Source organism: Anas acuta, chromosome 2 (assembly GCF_963932015.1).
Source record: "Anas acuta chromosome 2, bAnaAcu1.1, whole genome shotgun sequence".
In the NCBI taxonomy this organism is placed as follows: domain Eukaryota; kingdom Metazoa; phylum Chordata; class Aves; order Anseriformes; family Anatidae; genus Anas; species Anas acuta.
In genome coordinates, this window is record NC_088980.1 from 156,617,890 (window position 1) to 156,630,529 (window position 12,640).

Sequence of the window (12,640 nt, forward strand, 5' to 3'; positions counted from 1 at the left end):
CCCATCTATGGCCAGGATGATTTATGTCCCCTTATATTCACCATAGAAATTCACAAGAAAGCTTTTCTGCAGCAAAGACAGACCAAACCAAGCAAAAACAGCCAGTTTTGCTTTAAAAGAGAAAAAAAAAATAACAACAAAAAAACACAACCAACTGTGTTTTCCTGCAGGCTGCGGGGGACTCTGTCTCTGCTGCTGCAGGACGTGTAAATCCAACGCAATGAAATATTAATTATTAGAGTCTGTCCAACTGGGATTCCTCAGTGCTTTCAGAGAGCTGAATAATTCTGGCACAATGAGAAAAAAATAAAACACACGCACAAAAAGCACTTTTTTTTTTTAATGTGAAGATATCGTGTGTGGAGTAAATTAGAGCTTTTGAGAACTCGGACTGAGGGGTGGGAGGGGTCTCTGAGTGCTTCGGGGAGAAAAATGCAAATTCCTACACCAGCACGAAAAAAAAATCATGGTCTAATGAAGAGGTAAAGGGAGGTGCATCGCCGGCACAGCTTCTTCGGCGCGGAGATCTGCCCTCGCAGCACGGCGTAGCTGTGAGAAGGAGGGGGCAAAGGAAAGCAGAAGTCGATTAATAAAAGAGGGCACTCATCTCTGAAGGCTCCCGTTATGCGGCACGTCAGGAGGAGGCATTCATCCGGAGCAGCCACGGGCACCAGCCCAAGGGAGCCGCGCTCGGCACGGCTCAAAGCCCCTTTTGTCCCCCTTGTTTACCAGGGCTGGGCTGGAAATGCTGCACGCACCAAGCGTCATCCTCTGGCTGAGCAACGCTTGCGGATTTGCAGGCTCAGGGGGTGGTTGGAAACCAAGCCCTGGGCTGCAGCCATGCCCTGTTTTGCCCAGGGGACTTGGTACGTGGGTTCGGCATCCAAACCACAACCCCTGCTCTGAGAAGTGCTCCTCTGCCCTCTCGGCCCATCCGAGTGGATGTATTTACATTTTCTTACAAAAAGTGCTGCATGGGAGGAGGGAAGGGCATTCAGCAGCACCTCTGGCAATGAGGAACCCTAAGCTCCCATCATCACCACCCATTTTTAAACATCCTTTTACCCTCTATTATCTGCTGGAAACATCTACACAAAATGTTTGGCCTCTCAAAAACCTGTATTCTTCTCTTATAACCCCCTCTACTATTCCTCACCATCTCGGCCCAAATACTTCTCATTACCCTGCAGTTGCTTTGGGGGATGTCTGAGGGATGGGTAAATGAATGAGTTGGAGGAGGACACGTTGCCAAGAGGAGGGTCCTGGTGGTTCAGGTCACTTGGCTCAAAGAGCAGCAAGAAGCGAGTGAGGCAGTATGAAAAAAGGGAGGACCAAGGGCAGCTGCTGGAAGGGGAGATGGGGATGAAGACTGCAGAGAATATGTGAAGATAAGCATAATTCTGATAAAAACACGGCACCACAGGCAGAGCCAACAGTGTGCCTGGTGTGTCCAGGTGCTAATGGGGTGGTGGCACTGGGATTGTCACTGGGGGCACAAAGCATGAGGCTGTATGGAAAAGAAGAGGTGTGCCAGGGAGGAAAGCTATGGCTGAAACCCATCACAAGGTGAGGATTTTACACTCAGGGCAGGTTCTTCCCTTCCCCAGCAGCGAGTTTGCACAATTTGCCTTGAGTTGGCACAGAGGGGTCATCAGTTTTGGTCTCCCTTTGCTGGGAAGGTGCTGCCTGCTGTGTATCTTCCAGCTGTGCCCAAGACAAAGTGAGGCTGCAGGAGATGCTCAGCACATGCAGGAGCAGCATTGCTGCTGGCTGCAGGGGACACAGCTTGGCCACTTTTCTCCACCGAGCTGCTGGGGCAACAGAGCTCAGGCACGAAAAGCAAGCAAGGAGCTACAGGTTGAGAGGCAACACAGGGCAGGAGGTGGTGACCATAATGCTTTATCTACTCTGCAGCGTGCTTGGTGGCCATACCCTCTTGGGGGAATCCAACCGTGCTCTTCAGGCCATCAGGAGCCCTTTTCTCCCCACCACCAGTGAAGAAGGACACTGACACAGGACCCCCAGCATCTTATGGACGAGCTAGCCTGGGCCCCGGGCAGGCACTCAGGTTGCACAAGAAGGTCTGGCAGCAGTACGAGGTGTAGGTGGCCAGACCCAGGCTGAAGTTGTGGTACGGGCACCTCCCAGCACACTTCTTGGTGATCCTCTTCCACAGAGACAAAAAGCCTGGCCCAAAGGAGAAAGGAGAGAGAGAGGTGTTAGCAAGGAGGGTTTCCCAAGTTATCCTCGAGATCAAAGAGGATGAGGCCAGTGAGACCCATCCCCATCCCACCCAACGCAGCTGGGACCAGCTACACAAGGCATTCAATATCTCTGCTGGGCATTCAGCACTAGCCTCATGGCATACATTAAACAGTATTCTTGCCTGGGCTGAAAATGCATTTCCAGGCTTCTATTCCCTTCTTTTAGAGAGCTTTTATTCCCTTCTGCACCTCCTCATCCATCTTGGTTACCTGCTTCATTTCATCTCCCTGTCTAACTAAAGTCTGAATTTCTTTATTCATCCCCCCGAAGACTGCTTGCTTTATGTCTCAGTGTCCCCTGCTGCTTCCAAGCAGGCTTAAAATAAAGAGGAAGATCCCAACGTGTGTCAGGGAGGAGGATTTCAAACCCTGCAAACTTCAGCACTGCCAGGTTGGGCTCGCCAGGTCTCCACCTCCCACATGCACTTCCCTGTGACTCCTCATCCCATCCATCCACAGAGGGCAACCATAAAAACCCAGGCAAAACCCCACATCCCATTCCTGCGTCCCCTCGAGAGGACGCCCTCATAGCACATACCGATCCCTACGGAGGCAACATTTGTCACACAGTACTCATCCGTGTCCGAGCACTTCTGGGCCTTCAGACAGCTCCAGTTGCTTTGCTCCCACTCGCAGGTGTAGCAGTACAGGGCATCTGCTGCAGGAGGAGACAGGGGAAATGGAAAATGAAGACAAAATGCCACCACTCCCAGCAGCAAAGATTTCCTTCCATTGACCCTTGAATGCACAAGGGCCAGGGCACCAGGTTTGATGTGATGCAGGGAGCAGGAAGGCCAGGATCGGCTGTAGGAGTCTACAGGGATGTCCCAAGGCTTGGGTTCACCCTTTCCAGCTGCTGGAGACCCTACAAATTACACTCCTGACTAATTGGGCAGTAAGCACTGGCAGTTGTTAGTCCCATTAATTGGGACCTCCTTGGTCTGAAGAAGTCAGTCTGCCACACCTGCATCTTTGAGTGGGATTTAATGCCCCCAAATCTGGGTTAAAACACTGATGAGAAGACTGGCATTTAACTCTTAGCAGTGTGAATTCACCCCTATGCAGTCCAACACTTCATTTTTACTTCCTAGGTCTTCTAACTCGAGTTAAGGTGCTCTTGGTTTTGGGGCTGAAGACAATCTCTGTCCCTCGGGCCTTGTTAATGTTAGGAAATTTGTCAAGATCACTATTCTGGAAAGCGAACCATGTTAAATGGCAGAAAAGTATTCTTAGGCCACAATGAGACAGAAATAACTACTCCAAGACATTATTTTTCCGCACCAGATAATGTGGCAAATCTCCAAGAGCTGGCAAAAGCTAATTCCTCTCTAGAAAATGATGATAACATTAATTCTCTTTGGCTGCTTAAGTGACTTGTCTGTGGAGGCTGTAGGACCATGTACTTTTCCTTTGCAATCTCTTTGTGAAATAAACTATGTAATCTGTAATGCAAATAATATGCAAACGTTCCTCTCCACCCAATATCCCAGCATAAGGCTGTTGACCCCGTATAGCAACTTCTCCCCATCTTGACACCAAAGCCTCTGAAATCACCCCTGTAGGGTCTCTGAGATGGGCAAACATCGGGGCACAAGGGCAGATGTTGTTGGTCTGGCCCTGTCTAGGTCTGGCCGGGAGCTGTTGATGTGTTTTGTGATAGTGGGCTGCAGCACTTCTTCATCAAGATTTAGAAATAACCACAGCCTTACATCATCTGAACAAGTAAACCCACAGGAAAATCTTTTAACAAAGACTTAAAAGTGGCAACTAACTGCTTCCTTTTTTTTTTTTCTTTTTAGTCCAGTAGTACACAAGTTCATAGAGAAATTTCCCCTGCAGAAAAAAAACCACCCTTGGCACAGCCAGGCTGAGAAACCCAAAGAGAAACACTAAGTCCTTCATCAAGCATTAAGGCAACCCCTTCCATCACTTCTTTCCCTGGCTACAAGGCCTTCTTGGCCTTCCAACATGCAATTATTCTTTGTCTAGAAGGAACCGTAATGCCTTACCTTGCTCTGCACATAGGACCAAAGCCAGCAGGGCGAGGAGCAAGGCCTTCATCGTTTCCCAGCCGTGTCCGCAGCCCAGGAAAATCACCCTCATCTGGGGACAGGATATATATCTTCCCTGCGTTTGGACCGAGTGATTATGAAGACAACAATTTTGAAAGAATGGGCAGGGATCATGTGTTATTTGACAGGATAGGAATGCATGTGGGTTGTTTTCTCACCTCGGCGTTGCCTTCAGGCTGGTCAGATGGGGTCGGAGATGAGTGAAAGCACTAAGGCAATTCATTCCATTTATTGCTTTTAATACTTTGATGTCTCCATGGTCAGGCTAGTAGTGCTACTGATGTCTGAGTGGGGTTTTTGTACTGTTTAGTTCCAATCTGATCATCATGTTTGTGGCCAGATAATTCAGTGAAGGCATCCACTCAAAGCAAAATGGCAGTAAGTTGCACAAATTGATGGCTTCATCGGGGTGGATGACTGCCAAGAGCCTTTCCAGGGTCAGATTTGGAGAACTCCCAGTACCTACGGTCGGGACAAACCTAGCTGTGTCTCCATGGTTGGCAATACAAACAGGAAAGGTTTTATTATTTCCCGTTGTCTATAAAAGCTGCTGGTTAGTTACAAAGTCCTAAATGTTCCACATCCTACTTTTGTGAGCAGCTGCAGCAAGGGAGCAATGTCTTTGGGGTCCACACGCAGGAGCCAGCATACTGGAGGGTGGTTTCCAGTTTTGCTACATCTGAGTAAACGGTAAAAACATCTTTGTCCTCCTTCTACATGGAACATCCGATCCAAAGTCCTGCTGGATAACAGTCAAACGTAAGGCTCCCATCCTTTACCATTTCTCTGCATGTTTATCTTTTTGGGTGGAGCTGGAGATGGTAATTTCAACCCTTCTGGGTCCTCAGTTTGACCGCCTGTCCCACTTCTGCTTCCAGGGAACGAGCCATCAGGAGGTTTGGTGCAGCAAATCAGCAGATGTCTCCGTGAGTCACCACCCGCCCAGGCACCAAAGAGCAGAGAGGACAAAGCAGGAGCAGCCTCTCTGAATAAATCTGAATAAATCTGCCTGGGCACTCAGCTCTCTGCTCTCCCCTTCCCCACCCTGCAAGTGTTGGTCTGCAGGAAAGAGATAACAGGTATCCAGCTGTATCTGCACAACCTGTGGTTTATCAGATGGAACTGCAGAAGAAGAGAGAGAACGTGAAAAAAAAATAAAATGCTTAGATTGACTAGGGGAGGGCAAAAATGCCTGGGGTTGAGCTCTTTGGGAGCATATGGGTAAGCATCTCTGAAGCACAGGTCATGTGCATCTTGCACATTCAGGGCAGCTGATAGGACTAATCATTGCTCATCACAGTGAAGGCATGACCAGAGGAAGTTCAGAAGGACACCAAAACATGTGGTTTCTTCCATTTTAAGGAGAAAAAAAAAAAAAAAGGGGGGGGGGGAGGGGGAGGTGTTTAGGGGCGGGTAATTTTCAGGTACTGTTGAGGTTTCTGCCACTGGCTTTAAACCACTGGGGCTATCAGTACTGCTGACATAGAGCAGGATTAACAGGATGGTGAAGTCAGCCCTGATAACCCCACGGAGCATTCCCCATTCCTTTCCAATGGACATTCAGCTGGTAGGCGTGGAGAGGAGAAGCCACATCGCTTGCCCAACAGATGAAGTTCTGCCAGACTCGGGGGCTGCATGCCACCGCGGATGCCAGAGGAGGTGTGTCAGTCCTCCCAGGTGTCACAAGGCAGCAACTAAAGAGCTAGACCCATTCCAGGGAGCAAGAATTGTCCGGAGTGATTCACAGTGTGGAGTCCTCCTGCAGGGGTGACTCTTTGGCAGGATCTGGAAATCAGCCTGGACAGCCAAGGTTGAGCATCCTGCAGCAGCAGGAGCACCCTGGCAAAGGTCTGCATGGACAAAGAAGCAGCTTGCTCTAAGCAGATTTGACTCTTTTTTTTGAGGAAGAAGGGAAAAATAATTGTATTACTCTTCAACGTGATTTGCAAGGTGCATTATTGAATTATGATTATTATTTTAAGAAATAAACGGTTCTGATTTAGTTTATCTGCTCACTGCCAAATAATGATGTCGTGAACATTTCTCTGATGCAGAGCTGAAGCAGAGTCACCTAGGGTAGGGTTTTGAATATGTTCTTTGCTGATAGCAGGAAGAGGGGCTGCAAGGCCATGGGAAGTGGTCTACGGTGGTCCACCAGCAGGAGTGGTTTGAAGGAAAAGTGTGGTGATAGCCAAGGGAGCACGATGGGCCACTTGGCATTCAGGGGGTTGCCCGTGGCCCACTGAGCCAGATATTTGGGAAATTACCAACCTGGCCTCAAGTATTTCTGATGCACGTGTGTGAGGTGTGGGGGTGCCAGCACATGGCTGGCATTTCCTTGGTGGCACACGGGAGACTGAGGTTGGCATTGGCACCTTGGGTGGCCAACACGTGCAGGCACCGTGGCTGCAGCATGGAAGGCAAAGCTGGGCTGGATCTGGGCAAAGAGCTGCAAAAAAGTTGCCTTGGTGTCCACCACTACAGAGCAGAAATGAGGAGGCAGCTGTAGAGCTAAAGGCTTCCAAGGACCATCTCCAGCATGGATCCAAGAGGTGGGTGTAAGAGGACCTCTTGCTAATAGCCCTTGTGCCTTCTCCTCTCTTGTTGCCAGACACTGCATGGGTGGTGGTAGCTGCCCCACGTTAAAACCCTGCCAGGAAACGTGCTAACAACTCTATGATTAATTAATTAAACGGTATGGATGACAGCATCCCAGACCAGGGAACGTTTCCAAGCACTGTTTGTTTCCCTTCCTTAGATTCAGCTCTGAAGATCGGATGTTCTCAGGCACGTGGCAGGCCTCTGATTTTGTTCTTGACCATACAACATTACGCCACCCCAGCTTTATTTTGCTGCCCTCTCCAATGTTCTGGCCTTTGAGTCTTCCTAGGTGGAGAAGAGACATGGGAAGTCAACGGCTAGAAGCCAGGCAGGGAGCTGCTCATCCCCCACCTCCCCGGAGCCCCATACTGGGGTCTTCTCACACCAGACCTGCAGACAAGTGTCCATGTGTTGAACAGAGGTGAAGTAGAACAGAAATATCATGGTTTGGTCTCATGAAAGCTCTTCATAGAACTATAGAATATCCCGAGTTGTAAAGGACCCACAAGGATCGATTCCGACTCTTGGCTCCACACAGGACTTTCTTGAATTTGTCCTGAAGTCTTTAACCTTGTTGCCCTGAAGTCTAGTTACATCACTAGCTCTGCCAGGCCCTCATCACCACTTCACTGGCACCTCAGGAGGTTCCCAAACATCTCCCCCTATCCCAGCATCATCCCAGACCATGCTTATTGCCACCTCCCACCCATTTGCCAACACCCCCAGGAGCCAAGCGCTGTGGGATGAAGGAGGTTCTCAGCACCAGGTATGGCTGTGCCACCAAAGATTTTTCAGATGTAGATAAAAACCTATCAAAGAGACACTGTTAAGGTGGTGCCATTTGTTGCTTTTTGTAGGGAGGACAATGTCTTGAAGCACACATTGCCCAGGGAGGAGAATCACAGAACATTAAGGATTGGAAGGGACCTTGAAAGATCATCTAAAGATCAGAAGATCTGATTTTAGAACATTTTAGAAGGGAAACAGCAGCAGTGTATGTTTAGCATCTCTTGGGAGAGGGCAAGCTCCAGATCTTCCCACCCCGGAGTCCGAGGAGAGAAGCTGATAAGTAATTTTTCCTCCTGGCTCCTTCCTTCCACCTTTCTCCTCCTCCCAAATCCCTGTAGGACTCTGCCCCCACCTCCCACACGCTGTGCATGGAGCTGGGTGCTCACCTGGGGGGTCACACCATAGCCCAAAGACACTCAGGTTCTGCCACATATAATGGACAGCCTGGGGCCAAGTTACACTGAGGTGATGAAATCCTTCTGAGAACCTGCCCTTGGGCTCCCCTTCTTTGAATCAGGGCAGGAGAACAGTGCCTTGGGGTTATCCCAAGTCTCCATTTCCCATATTACCTATTTTTTTGGAGTATGTTACACTGCTGTACTGCCCAAATCCCAGCTGGGTCTGGGCTAAGTTAAATACAGAATGATACCTGCACCTGGAGGCTGTAATAGGGGAATCCAGCTGTGGCCTCCAGGTGTCACAAGCTCCAGAGGAGGTCCCCACCCTTCCAGGAGCCCTGAGGCTGGATCCACACTGCCGAAGAGCTGACATGGAAACATTCAGCAGCAAAACATGCAGAATTTCAAAGGCTGTCCCACGTTTGTCCATGCTATTTAATTGTTAGCATGGTTTTATGCACAGTTTTGGCCTAAGACCATCTCTGGCATTTCCTGGGCAGGGTGCAGGTTTTATCACAAGTCAAATAAAATTTCCAATGGGTGCTTTGGACTCAGCCACCTTGTTTTGGGGGGAGAGAGCCTGGCTGTACAGATGGATACCAGCTAATCCCAGGGCCAGGAACAGACACAGGACGTTATATTTGCTAATATGCCTTCCCCATGGCTTCAGGACCCCTCGTCAGGACCAGAGTGCAGACAACGTGCTAGTAAAATACCCCCGTAAATTCATTATTTTCACATAAATTTTCATTTCTGTGAGCCCTCAGAAATTTCTGCCTGGCTGAAGCAGTAGGAGACAGGCTCTGATTTGGGGCTGTGCCGATCAGGATCGTACCCTCCTCCTACTCACCTCCATTTGTTTAGCTCTCCATGTAATTGCACGAACAAGCAGCCCTTGCTGCCTGCAAAACCCCGGCCCTGCTGTGAGTCAGCAATCAACAGAAATTTCCAAGATGGGCGTTACTTATTCTCTTTTATTTTATGGTGGCTGCAGAGCCCTGATGCATGAGAAGCTATAAAAGATTAATGAAGGGATCTCTTTGCCATCAAGCTCACGTTAGGTTCAGGCTGGCCTGCCTGTGTCTGAACATCGGATATTCAGAAGATGTGCTGGGAGCAGATGAATGAAACAACTGGAGGCACTGGGGGATCAGGATGGGCTAAGAGGCCATGGGTTATTCAGCAGGAACCCAATTCCCCAGGGCATCACGGTCCGTCCTGGCACCGAACCAGAACTGTGGTTGCCAACACCAGGAAGGGATGAAGGGATGTCTCCCCCTGGATGCCTCATTGCAATTGCAGCAGCGATGACGGCAGCATTCACGAAAGGTGGGTCAGATTCTGCAATGTGTTTTGCAGCTTTTTTGTGAATTCACCTCTGGTGAATGTCTGGAGCAAAAGACAAATATAAGCAGCCCGTGAACCTTTTTTCACCAGGGTAAATCTCGACTTGAATGTGTAAGCAGCATGTGAGATCACCCAAGTCTGTAGGGGTCATGGCTCATTTGCTCTGTCTTGCTGCTCAAGCAAACAATTAGGCTTCACCTGTAACCCAACATTATTCAGGTCTCCCAAAACCCCAACAATGGGAGTGTTCCAGACCCCAGCGCTCTGGAGAATAAAGTGGGGAATCACAGAATCCTAGGATCATTAAGGTTGGAAAAGCCCTCCAAGGTCATCTGGTCCAGCCATCCGCCTACCACCAATGTCACCCACTGAACCATGTCCCTCAGCACCACGTCCAACCTTTCCTTGAACACCCCCAGGGATGGTGATGCCACCACTTCCCTGTAGGACATAGCTTTATTTGGGCAGCCGGGCTGGGATGTCACAGCCCAGGTGGGTCACGGCAGTGGGACTCACCAACCTTAGTCTATCACAACTGGCGTTACACAAAATGTCTCATTTCTGGCACGTTTGGAAGCCTCCAGGCACTGATCGTTGCTGGTCTGGTTGGTGTAGAGTCAAGGTTGAAGCCTTGGGTTAGCACTGGGCCACTGGGAAAGCTCATTTCCTTTGAGACTTTGCAGATTTCTCTTTGGTGACTTGGCCCAAGCACAGCTCTACCAGCTCCATTACCACGTCTTGAGCTTGGTGTGGTACCAGCAACATGAGGGGAGCACAAGGGAAGTGGAGAAAAAACAGGGGGAAGATGCTGTGCTAGTGTTACAACCTCAAATTCTTGTCTTATGGGCAAAGAAGCAGCATATAAATATATATTAATAATAATAAATATATTTATTATATAAATAAATATAATATATATGTATTTAGATACTTTTTTTTTTCATTTTATTTAATTTGTTACCCCTACAACCAACCTGATCCAACTCCAGCTCTTGCATTTCTTCAGTTGCCAACAGCTTAGAGGTCTCCAGTGCCAGCCTCGGCCCCATCTCTTCTCATCCGCTTGGGTCAGTGCTGTAAAAACCTCACTGTATACAAAACAGTAGGTTGTTATTGCTATCTATACAAACCTACGGTTGCACCATAAAAAAAATACATAAAAGAGGAACAAATTAGCCATAGCCACCTAGTCAATTAGAAAAATTGCTCTTACAGCTCAGCCAAGTAAAACAAAGCTTCAGGCAGGTCAGGACAAAGTCAGAGCAAACCCAGTGAGCCTCAGCCCTGAGGCTGTCTCAGTACAAAGCTCATGGCCTGCTACTAGCAGTGGCAATTCCAAATTAAGGTGCTAGGGGATTACAAACCATCTTGCCTTGGCCTCTCATAGGGGAAAAATTAGACTGAGCACTTTGGTTTTATTTATAGAATTTTGTATCCTATATATTTTTTCCCTTTTCCAGCATATAGGAAGGCATTATGAGGGCAACCCAGTGCAGCCCCATGGAGAAGTTCTTTCAAAGGTCACAATATGGAAAAGAAAAGAAAAAAAAGGAGGATTTATTTATGCATCAGAGGAGTTAGGGTTGTGCAGCCACAGTTCAGGCATGCTGCTTGCTCAAGAAGCCACGCTGCACGGGCCTAGGGAAAGTGGAACTAAATCAAACAAACCAGTAGGAACAATTAAGGAGGACACCACAAAAGGAGATGTAAATGAACCATGAACTCCACGCCAGACTGCAAGGATGCTCAGAGCTTTGCCAGCAGCGCCAGGACACCGTTGGGTGTTCGCATGGCACACTTTGCTACGCCAGGATGGAGTTGAGGTGGTGCTGGGTCTCAAAATGTGGGGATGAAGCAGAAAACTTTAGTAAGACATGAAGCTGCAGCTGCCCCATTCAGGATCCCAAGGAAAAGGAGCCAAGCACAATAAAAAATTGGGATTGTGCTACGTGCCTGCACTAGGAAAAAACAGGAAGAGAGGTCAAACCTCCAGGGTCCTGTTCTTCCCCTCTCAATTTCACCTTCGAGCCTTACCTCTGGAAGGAGAGCCTCCAGAATTTGTCTCTGTAGGCAGACAGAGCCATCTCCTGCCTGCCTTGGTGGGGAATCCTACTGGGCTTCCACTTGAGCAAAATCTGCTCCCTTTCTTTGATCCTACAGAAAGAGGGATGGTGCTAGGTCCGAGGATGCACAGGAGAGGGAATGGTAGAGATTTAACCCCCCCAGCTTCTGCCTCTGAAATGGGATTTGCAGCACCAGGAATGAACCACAGGAAACCTGTTTCTGCCTGGAGGTCTACCAAGAAGGAAACACGAGCCTTAATTAACACAGGTTGCAATCATTCCCACCCAATTTTCCTTCTCTAGGGCAAACCAAGCCTTCAGGGGTTGAAGAGTCCAACCATCCCTTGAGAAATGGCTGGAGGAGATTACACAAAAAAGCAAGTTTAACAAACAAAGAGCTCATTCACGTGTCGATGACCTCTGGGAAAGGATCAGAGACTTCCTCGTCTGACCCACCCTGACGGATAAATAACCTGCCCTGTGTGCAAGAGTAGGGGGTGGTCTGTATGCAATCCACCAAGCTAGAAACACAGCATTTTTTGGAAAGGCCATCAGCCATCCACCTCGTCATCCCTCCTTTGCAAGCCTGCTCCGACACAAGACAACCTATTGGAAATTTCCCAAAACCAAGGAAGTTACCCTGGTTTTAGAGAGATTTCACATCATGCTCTTCCCAGGCTCGTGGCAGCAGAAGCAATTTATGAGCCCTCTTGCAGCTGTGAAGGCAGTTATTAAAAGGCTTATTTCTGAGTCAAACTGATCACTTATAATTGCAGCCTAATCCAGGCTTGGATTAAGAATCGTAATTGAGCAATTTATTGGAATTTTTCATGCCCCAGCTTGCAGCAGCTCAGGATTAAGGTCTGGAGAAGCCTTTCTCAGAGCTCAGGATGGGCTCAGCTGGGCTGAGCTCTTCCTTAGAAGCCCTTTATTGTTCTTTCAAACAATGCATGTGCTCGGCTGGCCAACAATACCACAATTACAGCTAAAAAGAAGCTGTTGGAAGAACCAGCCTCCGTGCCATTTACTCATTCCCTGTGGGACACCAGAGTCAGGCAGCAAAACCTTCCCCTCCCTGGCCCAAGTTGCACTCCGTGCCAGCAGGA

The 12,640-nt window shown here is 48.7% G+C and overlaps 1 protein-coding gene across 2 annotated transcripts; it reads right to left on the reverse strand.

Annotated features, from left to right (window-relative positions):
- Positions 1–220: 220 nt before the first annotated feature.
- Positions 221–4,838, reverse strand: LOC137851552 (lymphocyte antigen 6E-like). Of its 2 annotated transcripts, XR_011093279.1 has the most exons (4): positions 4,274–4,838; positions 2,803–2,922; positions 1,933–2,187; positions 221–549 (listed from the first exon to the last, which is right to left on the reverse strand). XR_011093279.1 is itself a non-coding variant. In XM_068672778.1 (3 exons), the coding sequence occupies exons 1-3, from the start codon at positions 4,365–4,367 to the stop codon at positions 2,030–2,032; spliced, it is 372 nt and encodes a 123-aa protein (XP_068528879.1). In that variant the 5' UTR covers positions 4,368–4,838; the 3' UTR covers positions 1,884–2,029. The 2 variants fall into 2 exon arrangements, 1 of the variants encoding a protein (XP_068528879.1); XM_068672778.1 differs by lacking the exon at positions 221–549 and having other exon boundaries at positions 1,884–2,187.
- Between the last annotated feature and the right edge of the window lie 7,802 nt (positions 4,839–12,640).

What these genes read in the sequence shown, in the direction of transcription:
- LOC137851552 (XM_068672778.1), bottom strand. Translation starts at nt 4,367, where the DNA reads ATGAGGGTGATTTTCCTGGGCTGCGGACACGGCTGGGAAACGATGAAG. An exon ending in GGTCCTATGTGCAGAGCAAG is followed by an intron (nt 2,923 to 4,273) that starts GTAAGGCATTAC and finishes CTCCTCCTGCAG; the next exon opens with CAGATGCCCTGTACTGCTAC. An exon ending in TGTTGCCTCCGTAGGGATCG is followed by an intron (nt 2,188 to 2,802) that starts GTATGTGCTATG and finishes CCTTTGGGCCAG; the next exon opens with GCTTTTTGTCTCTGTGGAAG.